A 20,893-nucleotide genomic window follows, 5' to 3' on the forward strand; every position below is an offset into this window, starting at 1 on the left:
ATATTTCTAACCTAGATGTTTGTTTGTGATATTGTAACTGTTTTGTGTGTTATGTACTTTTAGATTTTTCATACGTGATTTGTACTTGCCACACGCTAAATAAATAAAATAAATAAATCACAAATTATATAATGTCAAATATTTCATCAACATGTACAAATTTTTCTAAGGGAGGGATGAGTGAGCGAGCCACAACAGAGGACTGATGTTTTGTTTTCTCCTTTCTATTTAATGGTGCATTAGTTCAGTACAGTAGATGAGCTTTAATTATACCATTAGATGACTGCAAAATATGTTCTCTTAAATAATTCTTACAATCTCAAGTGTCAAGCCTACGTAACTCCAAAAATTTCATTACAAATTCCCATTAGATTAGTGTTAAAGTGTTATAGATTTAAATCTTCTGGTATATTTTCAACAGTGGCTGCTGGTAGTAATTCTTTCCACATAAATCTATACTTTCCCCTTTAATTATAAGGATATATAAGACCACATAAGTTATTATCTCAGGCATACCAATCTTTCAATAAATAATACTGCTTCCACTACTTTCATTCTGTATTCCATGAGTACATGTGATATAGCGTTCAAATCTAGTTTCTCTCCTCTCAACATATTCTCAACTTCTCATAACATTCTCACCTATCCATTATTCATTCTTCACAAAATAACATATATTTATTCCTCAGCATTCGCGGACGACTTGGCCATACTTGCAGATGATGAAGAAATCGCCACCAAACAAATAGAGATCCTTAAGGAATGCGCGGATAAAGTAGGTTTACAAATTTCGTTTCAAAAGACAGAATTTTTCTGTACGAAATTCCATATACACAGTTTGAACACAAAATATGGAAAAATAAAAAGAGTAAAACATTTTAAATACCTAGGTGAAATTTTGGAGCCAACTGGAGGAGAGAAAGTTGCACAGAAGATCAGACAACAGAAAATGAAGAGAGCATATGGTATGACACATGAAATATACAATAAAAAATGCATCTCCTCGAACACAAAAATCAGACACTACTGCGCAGTAATTAAGCCAGCAGCACTATATGCTAGTGAAACGCTCACACTCCACACAAAATGTGATTTAGAAAAAATACTAAAAGCAGAACGAAAAATTATGAGAAAGATTTTAGGTCCAAAATTAACAGAAGAAGGATACCGGATACAATCAAGAAGAACCACAGAAACTATATCAAACCTGGCAGCAGACATAAGAAGGCGAAGATTAAAATTTTATGGGCATGTCACTAGACTTCCCCCCACACGACTCACCAACAGAATTCTCACTTACATAGAAAAAGTCAAATCAACAACACCATGGATTAGCCAAGTAAAATTAGATTTACAAAAAGCAAATATTGAACTTAAAGATGTCAAAGATAGAAAAACTTTTAGAAATAAGGTGGAAAAGTGGAATGTATTGTCGGAGAAGGAAGCACTAAAGAGACCAGGAACAAAATGGACAGAAGAAAGAAAAAGAAAACATGGAGAACGAATGAAAGAAGTATGGAAGAAACGACATCAGAAAGCTTTGCGTGATCCTTCTGGGTCCATTCGCGATAAGTATATATATATATATATATATATATATATATATATATATATATATATATAACAGAGGGAAACATTCCACGTGGAAAAAATATATCTAAAAAGAAAGATGATGAGACTTACCAAACAAAAGCGCTGGCAGGTCGATAGACACACAAACAAACACAAATATACACACAAAATTCAAGCTTTCGCAACAAACTGTTGCCTCATCAGGAAAGAGGGAAGGAGAGGGAAAGACGAAAGGATGTGGGTTTTAAGGGAGAGGGTAAGGAGTCATTCCAATCCCGGGAGCGGAAAGACTTACCTTAGGGGGAAAAAAGGACAGGTATACACTCGCACACACACACATATCCATCCACACATACAGACACAAGCAGACATATTTAAAGACCTATATATATATATATATATATATATGCAATTCGGTATGGTCCAGAGTATAAGACCTGCCATTTCCATGACATATATATATATATATATATATATATATATATATATATATATATATATATATATATATATATATATTCCTCTTATTCACCATCACTTACTTTTTTACTTCAGCAATAATAATAATAATAATAATAATAATAATATCCTTTTCTCATCTTATATTCCATTTACCTCTCTCCATATTACTGTTTATTCTCTTATTAAACTAAAATTACATTCACTCATCTCATTCAGTCACTCATACCAACATTACTATTATCACATGCCTCCTAAAGAAAATAATGCTGTTCAGTTCTCTGCCTCCTCTAATGTGTATATGCCTCAATAGCAACTCCTCCTATAACCAAATATCTAATTAGCTATTGGATGGTTCACATTGCTTTCTAGACTTACCTGCATTCATTAGATTGTAAGTATCTGTATAACTTCAATGTAGGCTCATTAATTATCTTCTTCTCATTAGCTAACATTTTACTGTATGTATTTTTTCAAATGTCTGTGTGGATGTAGACCTCTGGGTTTATGTGTTAATGGATATTCTAATGAATAACAGCCAGGATGTGGAATATTTGCAATTCGGTATGGTCCAGAGTATAAGACCTGCCATTTCCATGACATTTCCCTTTTCCTAAATCTGTGATTGCTTGATATTCATTCAAAAAGTCAATTCCTAATATGCAGTGCATAACTAATTTGTCTACTACCAGAAAACTGAAATTGAGTGGTATATTTGAAAATGTGAAGTTAATGAGAGCTTGAAATTTCACGTTCTTTGATTTATTACCGGTGGCACTTATAATATGACAATTCTGTACTAGCAATGTTTGTATGTTCATTATTCGGCAGAAATTGGCGAGTGTTTTACAGGACAATTACAAAGATGTCCAAGCAATAGGAATTGGGAAACCAGTACAAGTACGAAATCTGTTGCTGGTGTCGACCTGCAGGGAAACAATAAAGAAGAGAATGAATATGTAGTGTGCATAGCTGGTGCCAACGACATCGCAAGAAATGACGAACGAAATTGCCTAGCAAGCCTGGAAAACTTCCTAGAAGCAAACATATCACGAAACACCATTATTACAACGCTGCCTCACAGGTATGATCTCATGTACAATTCGTGTGTAAATAAGTTGATTCGAAAAACAAACATTAAAATGAAACAATTGTGTGCTCGTTTTGGCAAATTTAAAATATTAGATATAGGCAAACTGAACAGAAGCCTACATATAAGCACCGAAATTTTGAAGGCAAAAAAATCTTGTGTGACAAAATATGGGAAATTATCAAAGAAAAAGACGAATTAAACAGAATTCTCAGTCACAAAGTAAACAAGTATGTTTTTTTTAGAGGAAAGTATAATAAATTAACCCCTGCATATTAGAATGTCCAGTATGTAACTAATAAAACAGAGCAGCTGAGTGTTTACCTAAGTGAATTTAAGCCACACGTCTTCCTAGTGAGTGAATTGGGATGCAAGGAAGAGCATATGGTTACAGGCTAAAAAATTACAAACTTATAAACTTGTACTGCAGAAAGACACACAAAAGTGGTGGGGTAGGCATCTATAGTAGAAATGATGTAAAATGTGAAAAAGTGAAATGGATAGATGATCTTGAGTACTGAAATGGTATTTGAGATTGCAGCAGTCAACCTGAAGTATGGAAACAACAGCCTTATTATAGCAGCACTGTATAGGTCACCTGGAAGTAATGCAGAAGAGTTTCTAAATTGCCTAGAGGACTTTCTGGAGGGGACAGCAGTGTATAAGAAACACTTGTTGCTTGTTGGAGACATCAACATAGACTCATTAAATAATAGTGTTAATTATTTGTGCTATATGGATGTATTATAGTGTTATAACTTGAAACAAATGAACTCAGAACCTACAAGATTCACTGCAAATACGAAGACATGTATTGACCATGTTCTCACAAATGTAGGAAAAGAGAATGTAAATGTAAACACTTTAAATGAAAACTGTCCTTTAGTTAAAAAGTAAATAAAGCTGTAAACCATAAAGCCAAGAATCTCCCTTCTGAAATTATTGAACTGAGGGAGAAAATGAAAGATTGCTATACACTTTTTAGAGCTACTATAACTACAATATTTCTCAACAAAATATAAACTGCTCAGAAAATCATACAGAGAGTCCTTGACTAACCTAAAAGCACAGAAATATACCTCTGAAATAAGGAACTCTAGCTGTATCAGTAAAACTGCTGGAAAATAATGCATAAAGAAAGTGGGAAACAGAATTCCTGTGAACACACAGCAACATAACATTAAAAGAAGATGGCGAAGAAATAAATGACCCAAAAGAAGTGTGTGAGAAATTTATACAAAAGTTCAGTACAGTTGTTACAAATGAAGTTCATGTCAAGCCGCAAAATTTTAGTCTTGGAAAATCTAGCCAGTCCTTTTATATCCACAGCATTACTGAGAGGGACGTCCTAGCAATCATTTCAGCACTTCGACCAAAAATGTCTTGTTGCTGGGATGACATGTCACCTAAACTGCTAAAGGAATGCAGAGATGAATTAGTGAAACCCCTGACTCACTTGATAAATACCTCCCTCAGTAATGGTGTATTCCCTGGCCTTTTGTAAATTACTGAAATTATACCAGTGCATAAAAAGGGATTAAAAACTGACACTAAAAACTACAGGCCAGTGTCATTAACCTCAGAACTACGTTAGACAAATTGTTAGAGAGAGTAATACTAAATCAAGTTGAATCATATTTCACCAAACACAATCTGTTAAACAACCTACAACATGGATGTAGAAAAGGAAGATCTACTACAACAGCAGTGGCATCTTTTATACATGAAATATTAAATAAGCTGGACAAAATTGACAAGATAATAGGCACTTTCCAAGCCTTTGATACTGTGAATCATACCATTCTTCTGTGTAAGCTAGTAGAGTACAGGTTGAGAGGATTAGCCTTGAAACTACTTACCTCCTATCTGAAAGACAGGAAACAGTGTGTAAAGCTAACTTATAAAAATAATGAGCAGCTCCTAACAACCAAATCAACCTTCAGGACACTTCAATGTGGCATGCCTCAAGGAAGCATACTAGGGCCTTTTCTGTTCCTTGTAGATGTAAATAACTTATTTGAACCCCAAAATTGCATGGTTGTAAGCTATGCTGATGACATATCCTTCATCAGCTGTGGCAGTGATACGCAGTCTGCAGCTAACAGTACCGAGATCAGTTTCAATACTCTGTCTGCATACCATACAGCAAACATGCTTCTTGTAAATAAAGACAAAATGGTAATAATGAAGTTCATCCTCAGTTATAATGCTGCCATAACTGATACTGTATTTACATCCCTATTGAGTCTTGCATATGCAAATTCACATAAATTTTCGGGTATCATTGTTGATGAACACTTATCATGGAAAGAAACATGTAGATAATATCTGCAATAAAATCAGTAGAAATGGGTATCTACTTAAATGGGTCTCAGCCTTCTTGGATCATGATACTTTAAGGCAAATATATTCTGGGTAGATTTATCCCCACATTCACTATGGTATTGAGATATGGGGTGGGGCATCAGCAGTTCATATAGATAGACTTTTTAGATTACAAAAAAAGGCAGTAAGAATGGTAGCCAAGGTAAAGAAGAGAGAGCCTTGTAGAGACATCTTTAGAAAATATAAAATTCTTATGGTGTACTCCACATATATACTGCAGACAGTCATGTTCGTGAAACAAAATCCTGAATTTAATATGGCAAACAGTAATGTACACAACTATGATACACAGGAAGGGAAAATTTTTATAGAACTGTGACCAATAAAAAGGCAACGGACCACAGCACACTTAGAATGGGAGCAATTTTCTACAATGCACTACCCTGTGAACTCAAGAAAGTAAATCTAAATATGCTAAACACTGTATTATGTGTACTTTACTATTATAAATATAAGCTAAATTGTGTTACACTATAGAGGAATCTATGTGTAGTGCTCTTTTGAAAAATACTGTGTACAGACATGTGTCTGATCCATATGATGTTATGAAAGAATGTAAATATTTTACTGTATATGTGTAATGTAAGCTAAATTTTCCTGACAATGTCTTAAAACTTTTTGTTATAGGGACAGAAAATAAATAAATAAATAAATAAATAGAAATGAAGTGGCAACCAAGAAGGAAAAAATTAAATTGTTTATATTTACAGCTCACTCCTTTTTTTGAATACCAATGAAACCTTTCCCAATTTAAATCAAAGTTTCCAACACACAATAGATAAATCACTAACACCCTGCAACAAACTATACTAGAAAGGTGGCAAGAAATGTCTTGTCTGATATTGGTATGTTCCAAGGGAGTAACAGCTCCCAAGGACACATGGTGGGGTGATCATACAGGGATGACTGTGTTCCATAGTTGCCAGAACCAGAAGCAATATGATTAGATGAGGATTATCAGACAAACTGGTCCTGTGTGATTGTGGACAAGAGCAGGCTATTACCGACATTATGCAATTGGAGATGCCCAGGCACCTGCAGTTTTGAGGGGCACATATGTACTACCTCAGGTGCTATGCATAACCAGCTTAGGTTCAAAATTTCTTAGCCCCATCTTATTGCGTGTTACAATACATTTATATATAGTTTTTAGTTTTACAAATTTTATTTTTACAAATGTCATCCATTGGTCATTGGTATACACCTTGTTTGATGCTTCTTATATGAATAAATAAAATGTGCTTAATCCAAGATGCTTGTTTTCTGAAACCAACATGTCACTGTCATCCTTAACAAGAGGCATTGAAGACTGAAGCCCACATAATGCTTGTAGTAGCTGAGGACTGCCAGCAGTGATAAGCTGCCAGCCTGAGAATCCTGGCCAAACACAATCCCACTCAGGACTCGCTAGCTTCCCTCAGATACTTATCATTTGGCACGACCAAATGAGCACATGTAATTTACTGAATCCTAGAATCCTAAGGATACCATTGTCCTCAAAATTTCAATTTCCTAAGTTGTTGTGTAGAGAGAGAGAGAGAGAGAGAGAGAGAGATTTATTCATGGAACAAAAAATTAAAATAAGTTTTAAATATTAAGTTTGAAACATATATTTGAGCCAATTGAAATATGACTGTTTTTCTTGTTTTACAATTTTGTTTGTTGTGTAATCACTTTGAGACTTTGTTACTTAATCCAGTCTAAATTCTACAACAAATGGAATGTCACTATTATTTGGTGTTTATTCTTTGATATTGCATTCACTTCTGAGAATATGGAATGTTACGTAAGAAAAACTTCCAGAACTATTTGTTTTTAACATTACATTTATCTTTACTGTTACAAATAACATTCCCTCACCTATGTACAGAATGCCAGTTTAAAATTTTGGAACATTGTAGAGGATCTGATTTCAGAACATTTTGCAATATGCAACCTATAGCTGTAAATATGAAATAAAGCTTCTACAGCATTATGCACTTTCTTGGTACTCAGTAGGCTAAATGAAACACCATAATACCACAGTCTGGAAAACTGTTATTGACAGAACAGCAGAGTAAAATCAAATACTCTACACAGAATTTGTGGCTTCACTACTTTAGATTACATGTTTTGACAACCAACTTTGTGACATAAAATGCAATGGCGAACCATGTTTTGTCTAATTCTCTCCAAGACTACATGCTCCCCTCAGCTGGTATCAAATATTGTAAAGATGTGCTCATTAAGCTCAGCTACTCTTCCTACAATTGTTGAGCAAACAAGAACTTTACACAACCCCAGAGAAAAACATCAAGAGGGGTGAGGTCAAGGAAGTGCACAGGCCAAGGGATGGGCATTCCCTTGCAATTACTCTCAACCTGAAGTCATCTGTGGGCTATGCGGTGGCCTGATGATGAAAGTGCTTGAACCACCATCGCGCTGAAACCAGAAACTAGCAAGCGAACGCACTCCAGAAGTTCAGGCAAGGCATTTTCCAGGAAGTTCAAATACCATATACCATTCAAATAATGTGGTAGGATGTGTGGTTCAGTAATGTGATGTGAGAATCTCACCTGATAGAAGGTGAAACACATCCTACTTCTGTGGAAACCTTTCTGGCTATATGTTCCCTATTGCAAAGCATTTGAATTTCATCCTCATGTATTTAAAAAATCGTTCTGTAATACCCTGTATAATGTAGCAATATTTGACACCCATTGGGGGCAATGAGAAGAATTTGCACATGATCACAGGAAGTTTGATGTCTAAGTGTCATATCTTTCTTTCTTTGCTGCATGATTGCTACAGACCTGTCTTTCTTATATTATATGTGGATTAGAATCTTCCAGGTACAGTACAAAAATGTAATGAATGTACTTACAGTTCACCATATCCCTAAAGAAAGCACTAGTTTCTCTAAAATAAGACACATAAAGTTTTTCAGAGAACTGTGCGTCTGAATAGTCAATATTTCCTACCTTGAAGGTTACATCAAATGCAGTGATAACTAAAAACATGTAAGTTTAGAAAGTTACATAGTTTATGCACCAGGGATATAGTTGAGATTTCTAATGGTAGAGTAATGAGTGCATTCAAGGCCTTTCAACTTTTGGAAATTATTAATATATCTGGCAATAACTGAACAAAGGTAGGCTAAGAGTTAACTGAATTATTACTATGAAACACATCTGCTTTGTTAGAGTTAAATAAAACCCTCAATTTTGAAGTCAGCTACCCACTGCTAGGTTTCTTCTGTCACTCATTTATCCTGGACAAAATGTCTACATATGTGAAATGGGAAATTGACCCAGTTTATGAATCCATTGTAAACTGTAGGTTCCCCAATAACTTGCTGGGTAGGTCAGTTCAAAAATTCGAGGAAGATGAGATGTTACCACCTCTAATAGAAACCTGCCTAGTAAAGCACTGTCATGTTCAACCTATCCATCATGCTGTGGACTAACACAATAATAAGCTATGCCAGTTCTTAAAATGAAATACAGATGCTGGCAGCCTGTGACAGTGCAGATGACTTAATTTCTTATAATGGAAAAGAATGTTTTCATGCATGCATAAGGAAGACAATGGAGTGACATGGATGGAAGAAGAGAGAGTGGGAAAGATTGTTTTCATGCATGCTCCGGGAGGACAAGGGGAGTGATAGGTATGAAAGAAGAGTGGGAAAGGAAGAAATGGAGAGACAGTAACAGATGTGAGGGAGAACTATTGTGAACATATGATACTGTGCATTTTTTCACAGATTAGCATTAACATGCACTGTAGTTATGGCTAGCAGTATTTGCAAAAATGGGAAAGATAACTTTCATATAACAGAACAGAATGTAACAACAAATTAACAAAATTTTAAAAAGACAAGAATCGTGTTCCATCAAGAGTTAAGTGTACTGAGTCCCTGAAAATAAATAAATAAACCACACATTCTGCATGTTTTCACAAAAGCAAAACATTAAATATAAAAGTTGTAAGAATGTTCATCTGGATGTGGTCTATGCTGAAAATTTGGAGGTAAAGGAAACAATTTATCCCATAAAAGCATTCGTTTTTGATTAAGTGCAGTTTTAAGTTCCAGTCTTGCACCAATGTCCATATACTTTTTATCTGATACTTCAAAGGGTTCCCACTTTGTTTCAAATTTGTCTATATCTTTATGAGGTGTAGGATTCCTGTAACAGAGATGTCATCACTAAATTCATTATCTGAATCATGTTTAGTCATGATACATTATAAAGGACAAATAAAATAAATTGTCACAGTCAAATAAAATAAAAGTGTTACAGTGACAAAGTATAATACAATAAAACTTAAAAAAAATATTTGTAGAAGAATGCTTTGTCACAAAGAAATATGATCAAAAATTTTAAGTTATTTGTCAGTTATTGTTCATCTCCATGAGGGGTAGTAAACAGTGTCCTACATCTAATTTTTAGAATTTCTTCTTACAGTTGTATATGAATTGCAGCCCTTTCACGTATTTCTTTACATTTATAATGAAGAAAGTATAGCATTATATGAGCTACTTGATAGTATTCTTTATGCCTCCTGATAAATTAAGGTGAAAGTAGAAAGATTGTAATTAGTATGTGAGTTCACTATGATGCTCCTCAAACCACTGCAACATGGTTCTCGCTCCGAGGCATGGACAATTATACTGCTTAAAGATGACAACACTGTCAGGGAAGACAATAAGCATGAAGGGACGCAGATGGTTTGCAACTGTCAGCATGTCTTTGATTACTACCACAGGTCCCAGGCAAGCACAGGAGAATGTCTCCCATAGCATAATACTGCTTCCATCAGCCTGCATCTGTTGTGTGCTGCATGTTTCAAGCTGCCATTCACCTCAATAATGACGTCTGTGGAGACGACAATTGACCTAGTGTAGTAAAAATGTGATTCAGCCAAAGATCCTACACATTTCCACTGATTGACGGTCAGATCCAAATGGTCCCATACCCACTGCAATCATAATTAATGATCAAAATTCACCTCAATCAAGGTGTTTCTGGAGAGAAACATCGACCTAGTGTAACAAAAATGTGATTAGTCCAAAGAGCCGACACGTTTCCATTGATTGATGGTCAAATCCTGATGGTCGCATGCCCACTGCAATCATAATTGATGATGTTGTTGGATCAACATGTGAATAGGGAGGGGGGAGGGGGGGGGGCTCTGCTGTGGAGCTTCATGTTCAGTAACATATGATGAATGGTGTGCTCCAAAACACTTGTGCATGCACCAGCATTGTGCTCTTTTGACACAGATGCCACATATCACCATCTATCCTACTTTACCAAGCAGAAAAGCCTCTGAACCCCATATTTTGTGAAGAGTTGTAGACGTCCAACCACTTAGCACCTAGTGATAGTTTCACTGCCCTTCTAACTCTTTCTGTAGGTGCTCATGGAGGTAGCAACTTAACTTTTGACCAGCATCACCATTTATATATGCTAGATGCCACCTATGACATTACTGGTGTTTGCGGCATCACCATATGTGGGCATACGTTGACTTTGCATTTGATGTTACCTTTTAAACCATTTGATTGCTGGATCCCATGCCACATTGAGTTGCAGATGACAGTCTTAATGACTTCTTTAATTACACAGTCTCAGAAGCCATTAGTGTGAGCCATAACAGATTCAATCCAGTGACTGTTTTATAAAAGCACATTCGGCTTAAGTGGATTTTCAGTGTACTTAATCCTGGATACTGTACACTATAAAACCTCTCACACTCTTCCTTGCATTGTCCTATACTCTGCACTGTTTGACACAAGAATGGCCACATTTGCAAGATATCTCATAGACCCCAGGTGTTCTGAAACCTGTTGCATCTTTGACTCTTGTCAGTAACTGCTGGGTTTTTGTTGGAGGTCCCGAGATAGATTTGATCTTGCAAGTTTTGGCAGACAGCTTATCTTGCCTGAAATGGAGCCTCAGAATGAGAAGAAAGCAAATTTCTTTTCCAACAAGAGCAACAAATATGCATCTACCCGTGCACCACTCATCAAATGCCTTTCTCGTCTGCCAGCCGATACAATTCACAACATTATTTGTGACGAGACTTTAGGTGACAGAACCCCCTTAGAGCTGTGGTGACTCTTGCGTGGGCAGGTCAGTACTGAGGTCTTGCTAAACTTAGCACTCTGGGGATTGTGGTTGGTGAAACTGCTGCAAGAACTACAATTACATTTGGTCCCACATACCGCAGCATCACTCGAGGGTAAACTATGGCTGGTAGATCAGACATACGTTGGCACCGCCACCTCCCTCCACGCAGCACAGTGCCCAATACCGCTGAGATTGGTAACCCTGTGAGTATACTTTCACCGTCAGGCGGTAGAGGCTGCGCGCATGCATATCGCAGGCAGCACACAGAACAGCAGCCATCTAACGACAAAGATCGGGAATCATGAGTGGGCCGGCAGCAGGCTCTCCCCACCCCAACTGGGCTAGCATCTGCCCGCCCCGCCTTCCGCTCGCCTTACGCTTCAGCTGGTGGGACGAGTACAGCTGACTCAAGCATATGCTGGTTCCACTCCACTTTCAGGGATGCTGCTCGCAACTGCCGCCCACCCTGTGAATTCCGAAACTATGCATGCGGGCCGCAGTAGTTGCCACGGCTCGCGAATGCATTCAAGGTCACCCACGGACGTTGCATTCTGTCAGATCCACCACCTCACAAGGATGTCTGTATGCCTTGGATTTAGGTTTGTTTCGGTATTTTCTCATCGATACCGGAGCAGACGTTAGTGTCATACCTCCCAGATTTACTGTAAAGGACACGACATCAGCCAAATTGTTCCTTTGAGCAGCAAATAAATTGCCACTTCGTGTCGACAGTTTGGACGAGTTACCTACTGAACTCATACCTGGCAAACAGTTCACTTGGTCCTTCAATGTGGCTGAAGTAGAAGACCCAATTTTAGGCATTGACTTCCTTTTCCATTTTGGACTGTCTCCAGATCTCCAGTCGGCTGCATTATTGGCACCACGCCTCATCCACTCATAGTGTGTGTTCAGTCACCTCCTCGGCACCCCTCCCCCTCAGCTTGCCGATGATTTCGACATGGCTCTCATCAAGTCTCTTCACTGATAGACAGCCTTGCAACTTCCATCACCCAGCTTCAGTCTAAGTGCTCTGCAGTCAATGATCTCTGCACTCGCAACGCCAAACTAAACCGCGCAATATCGTTGGCTATCCAACCCCTCGCCGAAGCACGACAACTTGTACAATGCCGCCACCCTCAGACACCGGTTACGTTCCATGTGGGACTTTGACGCTGCCGCCCCTCCGACACCGGAGAAGCATCTCGTGGAACTTTGTCACTGCTGACGTTGACAGCTTACCTGGCACATCAGGTTAGTGACTTTCGTGTGCTACTGATTCCTGTTCACAATGGCCCCCGAGCGAGTTCACCAGCCCAGCTGAATGCTATCATGAATGGCATGATACACAAAATTGTCACAACAGATAGGCCACCAGTGTGTCATAAAGCGCGCCAACTGCCGCCACATAAACTATGCCTCGCTAAGGCCACAGTGGAGGTACTTCTGCAGGCAGGTATTGTTCGTCCATCGGACAGTAACTGGTCTTCGCCCATACATTTAGTTCCCAAAAAGAATGGCACAGTGCACCTCTGTGGTGAATATCACCACCTCAATGCGCAGACCATATCAGACAATTATCCAATACCTCATATACAAGACTTCACGCAAGCACTTATCGGAGCATGCATCTCCAGTGTTTTGGACTGCCACAAGGCATATTTACAGATACCCATGGAACAGAGTGACAAAGACAATGTTGATCACACCTATCGGCCTCAATAAATTTTGTTACATGCCTTATGGTCTCAAAAATACTTGGCAACATTTTATAGACTCACTTCTGTTTAATTGCACATATTGTTATGCATACCTCGACAGCATACTCATTTTTTCCTCCTCTGAAAGAGAACACGAACTCCACCTGGCCACGATACAGGACTTATTGACACGTAACGGAGTCAAGATCAATAATGACAAGTCACAACTCCACTTCACTGCTGTCACTTTTCTGGGGTACACCGTCTCCTTGGAAGGTACTGGGTTGACTGTATTCGTGATCTACCTCTCCCAGGGTCGTTTTGTGAATTATGCCGGTTTTTAGGAACTATCAACTTCTACCATTGTAATCTGCTGATGGCGGCAGCAATTCAAGCCCCTTTGACTGACGCATTGGCTGGGAAACAAACCTTGGGCAATTGCCATGTACAGTGGTCTGACAACATGGTGAGAGGTTTTGAAGACCTTAAATCAGCGTTAGCACATGGTGTCACTCTCGCCCACTGTTCGCCAGATGCCTGCATCTCTATTACATCAGATGCAAGTGATTTTGCAATTGGTGCAGTCCTCCAACAGCATGTTGGTGACACGACACAACCACTCTGTTTCTTTTCCAAAAAACTATCTATGGCTCAACATAAATGGTCAGCATTTGGTAGAGAATTGCTTGCGGTTTATGAAGCTGTAAAATATTTCTGCACAGACATCGAAGGAAGGAACAAAACAGTTTTCACACACCATAGCCCCCTTGCGAAGGCTGTCCGTAACCCTGCTGTTGACCTTCCCCCACATAGGCTTTGGCAGATGGACTTAATTTGCCAACACACAACAGACATCCGTTACATCCAAGGTTCAGAAAATGTGGTGGCCAACTACTTATCACGTATCACTGCAATTTCGTCCCCCATTAATTTTGACGAATTGGCCCACTTACAGGACAATGATACCAAATTGCACAACTTCCGACAGGACCCAGATACTTCCCTCCAGAACATTTCCCGCAATCTACCTCAGTCAGGCCACTGTGGTGCGATACGTCCATGAGCACTGCCCAGCATATTGTTCCCCCTGCACTGCGTCACCAAGTATTCACTACATTACATAACCTTTCACATCCTGGTGCTAAGGCTGCTATGCGGCTTGTTACAGAATGCTTTGTGTGGCTGGGTGTGAAGAGGGGTTGTCATAGTTGGGCTCGTGCTTGTTTGCTGCAAAGCAAAGTTGGCAGGCACACACAACCTCATCTAGGTAAATTCGACATACTGAAAGGTCGCTTCCAACATGTGCATCTGGACCTCGTAGGACCATTACCCGTGTCTGATGGTTTCAGGTACATCCTGTCTGTCATTGACCGCATTACACGTTGGGTGGAGGCAATACCCCTGCAGGACATCACAGCAGATTCCATAGCATGCACATTCGTATCCTCCTGGATAGCTCAATTCGGCTGCCCTACATCCATCACTACCAACCAGGGAAGGCAGTTTGAATCCCTGCTGTTTAAAAAACTCTGCGTACTCTGTGGGGTGGATAGATTCCACACTACGGTTTACCACCCACAGAGCAACGGACTGTTTGAGCATTGGCACAGGACTCTGAAAGCGGCCCTCAAGTGACACGGCGGTGAGCGGTCCAATGCCCTCCCCTGGGTTATGTTAGGAATACACACGGCTTACAAGACAGACCTCCAGGCTTCACTTGTGGAGGTCCTGTATGGTGAGACCCTAGTTGTCCCTGCAGAGTTTGTCAGCAATGAAGTAAACATTGACCTGTCCGACCTCCCCACTCTAGTCAAGCGTGTCCGGACACACATAGCTGCAATGTGCATGCTCCCTCCATGACCACACACACGCATCCTTGTGTCCACACACACGCATCCTTGTGTCTTTCTGCATTCGGCACTGGACTCTTGCGAGTTCATTATGTTACGGGATGACACAGTCAAACCGGCATTACAGCCACCTTACTCTGGCACACATTGAGTAGTGGCTCGCATGGACCATACTATGGACATTCTTGTCAGTGGTCATCGGCAGACAGTTTCCCTTCAATGTGTGAAACCAGCCTGGACGATCAAGGAATCTGTACCACACCCTCTCAAGTTGAGTGTTTCTCCATCAGGTGACAACTCCAATCTCACACAGACGATACTCTACCCTCATTTCACTCAGGCACTGTGTGTGACAATCCACAACCTCACGCTAAACCACATGCGTGTGACGTTACCCCATCGCAAGTGTCGACAGCCAATGCCCCCACAGAGTGTTCCAGTGTTTCTCCTGAACTACGTTATTTTTCCCCTCCACCTCCCCTAGTGCCCCCTATGTCCACACTGTCGACAAAATCTGCATCTCAAACAATGCCTCTGAGTGCCCACACTAGAGCTTTCCTTGTGGCTCCATGAGGGATCCATCTTTGCCCTTCGCATATGGGACACTTCATGCGAGTCCACCCTCACATCCCATATCACCATCCTGTGCACAGTCCCCATCCCAAATGGGGTGGATACGGCTGGAATAGCTGCAATGTTCAGCACCGATGGGATGCTCAAGATTCGCATCCCCCTCTCTGCCTGCACTGCAGCACCGACACCTTCCGTGTCAGTCAAGTTCACGCGTGCAGGTTGACCAGTTCGTACCCACCACTGGATGGCGGACTATACCAGTGCTAGCCCACCCTGCACAGACAGCATGGACTCTTTGCAGACGGCTCTATCTACCAGCAAGCATCCCACAACACCACTACACCGGAAGACGCCCATGTCCTTCCTCCAGTGTTCCGCACTCCTGTGGAGCTCTGTGGCGGCCATCGACCATGCGTAACCGCCACCTACGAAGTGCAGAGTAAATGGTCTTTGGGGACTCATGGTTCTTTGGTTCGGTCCTGTGGACTTCAGTTGCAATGTGTGTGCTGTGAATTTCTGGAGATTTTCTTGTGTTTAGTGTAATAACACGAACTTAATAAAAGTGCCTGATCATAATTTGTTGTTTTCTGAGTGTGGTAAGTTGCTACAGCCATAAAACCCACAAACTTCTTAATAAATTAAAAACCTTAGACAGCCAAATCTCAAGTATACACAAGTGGGTCAAAATGTAAGAGTAGGGAAAATTATTAAATGATATTTTGAGTCCCCATGCAACCATAACTAGTTTGGAAGCGATATTACAGGAGTTTGTACAACAAAGGGTATAGGATACAGCTAAATCGACTAGTGTTAAAACTAATTCTTTGGGAGATACTGTAAACCACAAAAAGGAAATACAGAAATTGTGGGTTGTCTCGGAAAATGCAGAAACAGAATTTAGAACTAATGAGACTCATAATAATATAGGTACACCTTGTGAGTTCATTGAGGCTATTCAAAGGGGAAACTGAATTAACTTTTCTAAAGTGGTTTCAGTTGCCTGAGACTGCAGTAGTGCTTTTGTGTGTGTGTGTGTGTGTGTGTGTGTGTGTGTGTGTGTGTGTGTGTGTGTGTGTGTGTGTGTGTGTAATGGCCGTCAGCATCTCTGCTATATGGTGAGCAGCAACATTCCTTCTCGTAACTGCTAGCTTTTCTAAACAGTTTCCAGAGTTCAAACTGCATGTGGAGGTGCACCCAGTTCATTTTTTCAGGGTGTTCCCTAGATCATTACCAAAAAGATGGGAGGACTCCAGAAATAGAGATTTTATGCTTAGTTATTTAGTTGGTTATAGAACATATTGCTCCCATATGCATACTACACGGTCACCATTGATGCCAGGTAATATTGAATGATTTACCCCATACATCCACTGGGTTATCACCAGTACTGATAATGCATAAGAAATTTATACGAAAGCCATTATTAAAATTCTCTAGATGGCCCCTTTTATAGGAAGAAGGGGCAGCAGTAATAGATAATACATAAAAAGCAAGTTACACAAGTCCGCTCTGAGCAGACTATATAAGTTTAACAAAATGACAGGTGTATCTATATTTAGCATAGATGAATTAGATGTAGTAAAAGATGTATATCATAGTTCCAACATTAATAAAGATATGAGTATTTTCTTTCCATGGTATTGTGGACATTTCTTAGGTGACAGGAATACCACATCCTAAGACACTGTTCATAGCTGATCCAGATAGAGGCCAGGTAAAGGGACTATGCAGTGTTGATACAGTTAAGAAATATATACCCCCACAAAAATTTGCACACTTTGCAAATTTGGCAGAATAACACCTGTCGGAAGTCTGAGTTAATGGCATTGGTGTTTCTTCTTTTGTTCCTCCAAAGACATTCCTTCCCTTTACACTATTCTATATACTGTACCTCTCACGACTCTGTCTTATTTAATAGCTACATTGTATGCTTGTTTATGAAAGAAAGAATATAACACTAAAAGTTGCTCTGCAGATAACTGGAACTGTCAATTTCTTTCAAGTATTAATAATATGTAGTATGTTTCTTACATAAAAAGATAGATACACGTGTTATTTATGAATAAAGTTATGTCTAATTGGAATTTTATATTTTTTTAAAGAGGAACAATACCCTTCTCTTTTCTGCATGTTTCTATCACAACCTGTTGTTGCTGGATGGACAATGAGAGCAACACACGAAACAATATAACTTGGACAAATGGACATAATTTTCTTGCTATACAGATACTGTATAAAATGTCAGTATGCTGTAGGTTACACCTGTCACACATTCTGGAAGAAGAAAATGGAGAAAAGCTCATGCTTGCAGAGCAACAGTCTGAAATCCAACATATTGACATGAGCATCTAGCCATCTAGTGAAAAATTGAGTAACTAATAGTGCAGATGTGTGATCAATAAAAGAAGATTGTTTTATCAGCTTAAAGTAGAGAGATGATGCTACACAAAGAACAGGAGGAGTGGACACAAAAATTAGGTTATATTTAAGTAATGTTAGTGACAAGACAAACAAAATAGTTAATCACCAGGATATATATTACAGTATAAGTGTTTTATGAAAAAGGGGACAATGGAGACAAGAAAATACAGTTATCTCAACTACCCTAGCAAGGTTTTTCATCAGTATAAACTCCCTTAAGTCTTCAGAGCATGAAAATGGCAATTTCAGTCCTTGCTTTGTTACACTTAGTGGAATTTTTAATGGTAAATTTAGCTATAGGGGTTTATTAAGATTGGAGATGTGTTGACTGACAATTGGTCATTTTGTTGAAGCAGTATCCAAACTAGTCATGAGCAAGCAAATTTATCCTGGAACCAATGTGTGGTAATCTGCATTCCATGTATGTTGACATTTTCAGATCTGAGATTTGGATGGTTAAGGATGAAATTACGTATGATGATAATGTTAAACCACTGCTTTTACCTTAAAATATATTTCAATTTAAATGAAGAAACCACATCTCATGCTCTTATAAGCTAAAGCACAATTAATGTTCTGGAGTGTGTAATGACCAAGCACAAACACAATGGTATGGTTAATTCCTAGAGACATCTTCTATGCTAATCCTTTAAGATCAAACAAATAATCATGCTTGAACTTTAAAAAAAATTCTATATATTTATTAAGGATAAAAGAAATGGATGATAAACTGAAATGTGATACGAGAATTTTTACATTTAACTGGATAGAGTCCGTTAAAGGAGTTTTGTACATCTTTCATCCCAGTGGGGAATCTAGATTGTAGATTGTATTTTATTGGTCCTGTTGTCTACATAGGACAAGTCAAGTTATAAATATACAGGCTGAAAGCCATTTCAAGGCATACATATTTAAGCTTACAATAATACACTTTACACGTAAGTATTTGTATAACACATTTCATAAATTTAAATATTCTTCAATGGAGTAAAGGCAGTGATGCTGTAAATATGACTTTAGAGATTTTCCAAATGTATTGACCTCAGTGATAGCTTTTATGTTTTCAGGAAGTTTGTTATAAAGTTTAACTCCCATGTGAAAAGTACCTTTTTGGCACAGTGCTGTGCTGATTTGAGTCATATGTAAGTTTCTGTTTTGTCTGGTAAAGTGCTCATGTATATCACAGTTTTTTTGCAGTCTGCGGTCCTTGCCTATTACATTTAATTTAAAGAACAAAAGGGTTTCCATAATGTATACACATGGTAATGGAGGAATACCAGATTTCTTAAACAGGGGTTTACAAGAGTCTCTAGACTTGCACCCAAACAAGATTCTAATGGCCCTTTTTTGTAGTTTAAAAGTGCTATTAGTTGTTTTAGAGTTTCCCCAGAAGGTGACCCCATATCTAAGACGAGAATGAAAGCACGCATGATATGCATTCAATACTCTTTTCTCACTACAGTATGATTTTAATGAACAAAGAAGGTAACATGTTTTGCTCAGTTCTGCATTGAGATATTCAATATGCTTATTCCATCTGATGTTACTCTGCAGCCAAAGTCCTAAGAATTTGGTTTCAGTACTGTTACCAACTGGTTTGTCATTGATAGAGACTGATGGGATAAACATGTCCTTGTTAGGAACATTGTGGAATTTTAGAGCAACAGTTTTCTTACTGTTTATTACAAGCTGATTACTCCATGCCCAGCTGCTAGGTTATTTTGTGACCGTGTTTACTGTCTGCTGTAACTTTTCATCATCGTCTCCTTTTAGTAGAATCGTGGTGTCATCTGCAAATATGATTGTTTTGTGTGCATCAGTATTTAAGCTTAGATCATTCATGTACAGAAGAAACAGAAGGGGCCACAATACTGATCCTTGGGATACACCACATTTTATTTGTTTATATGCTTCTCCCATGCGTGTAACATGACCCCACCATCTAAGCCTGTTCACCCTGACTGCTACATCTATAGAGTTCATTCCCAGTTTTTCTTTGATTTCATCATTGTGGACACCCTCCTGCCATTGTTCCCATCTACTAGTACCTGCAATCATCCTAGCTACTTTCCTATCCGTAACCTCAAACTTATTGATAAGGTAACCTGAATCCACCCAGCTTTCGCTCCCATACAACAAAGTTGGTCGAAAGATTGAACGGTGCACAGATAACTTAGTCTTGGTACTGACTTCCTTCTTGCAGAAGAGAGTAGATCGTAGCTGAGCGCTCACTGCATTAGCTTTGCTACACCTCGCTTCCAGTTCTTTCACTATGTTGCCATCCTGTGAGAATATGCATCCTAAGTACTTGAAACCGTCCACCTGTTCTAACTTTGTTCCTCCTATTTGGCACTCAATCCATTTATATCTCTTTCCCACTGCCATTACTTTCGTTTTGGAGATGTTAATCTTCATACCATAGTCCTTACATTTCTGATCTAGCTCTGAAATATTACTTTGCAAACTTTCAATTGAATCTGCCATCACAACTGAGTCATCTGCATATGCGAGACTGCTTATTGTGTGTTCACATATCTTAATCTCACCCAGCCAGTTTAATAATGTGAACAACAGTGGAGACAGGTTGCAGCCTTGTCTTACCCCTGAAACTACTCTGAACCATGAACTCAATTTACCGTCAACTCTAACTGCTGCCTGACCATGTATGTAAAGACGTTTAATTGCTTGCAAAAGCTTGCCTCCTATTCCATAATCTCGTAGAACAGACAATAA

At 39.0% G+C, this 20,893-nt stretch overlaps 1 protein-coding gene across 1 annotated transcript in view; it reads right to left on the reverse strand.

Annotated features, from left to right (window-relative positions):
- Positions 1-7,314: 7,314 nt before the first annotated feature.
- Positions 7,315-20,893, reverse strand: part of LOC126249177 (esterase E4-like) — a 280,540-nt gene continuing 266,961 nt past the window's right edge. Inside the window, exon 11 of the mRNA XM_049950835.1 lies at positions 7,315-9,672. Within this exon, the coding sequence (XP_049806792.1) occupies positions 9,456-9,672 (217 nt within the window). The 3' untranslated portion in view covers positions 7,315-9,455. The remainder of the gene's footprint in view (positions 9,673-20,893) is intronic.

The sequence above is a fragment of the Schistocerca nitens genome, chromosome 1, assembly GCF_023898315.1.
Source record: "Schistocerca nitens isolate TAMUIC-IGC-003100 chromosome 1, iqSchNite1.1, whole genome shotgun sequence".
Lineage (NCBI taxonomy): Eukaryota > Metazoa > Arthropoda > Insecta > Orthoptera > Acrididae > Schistocerca > Schistocerca nitens.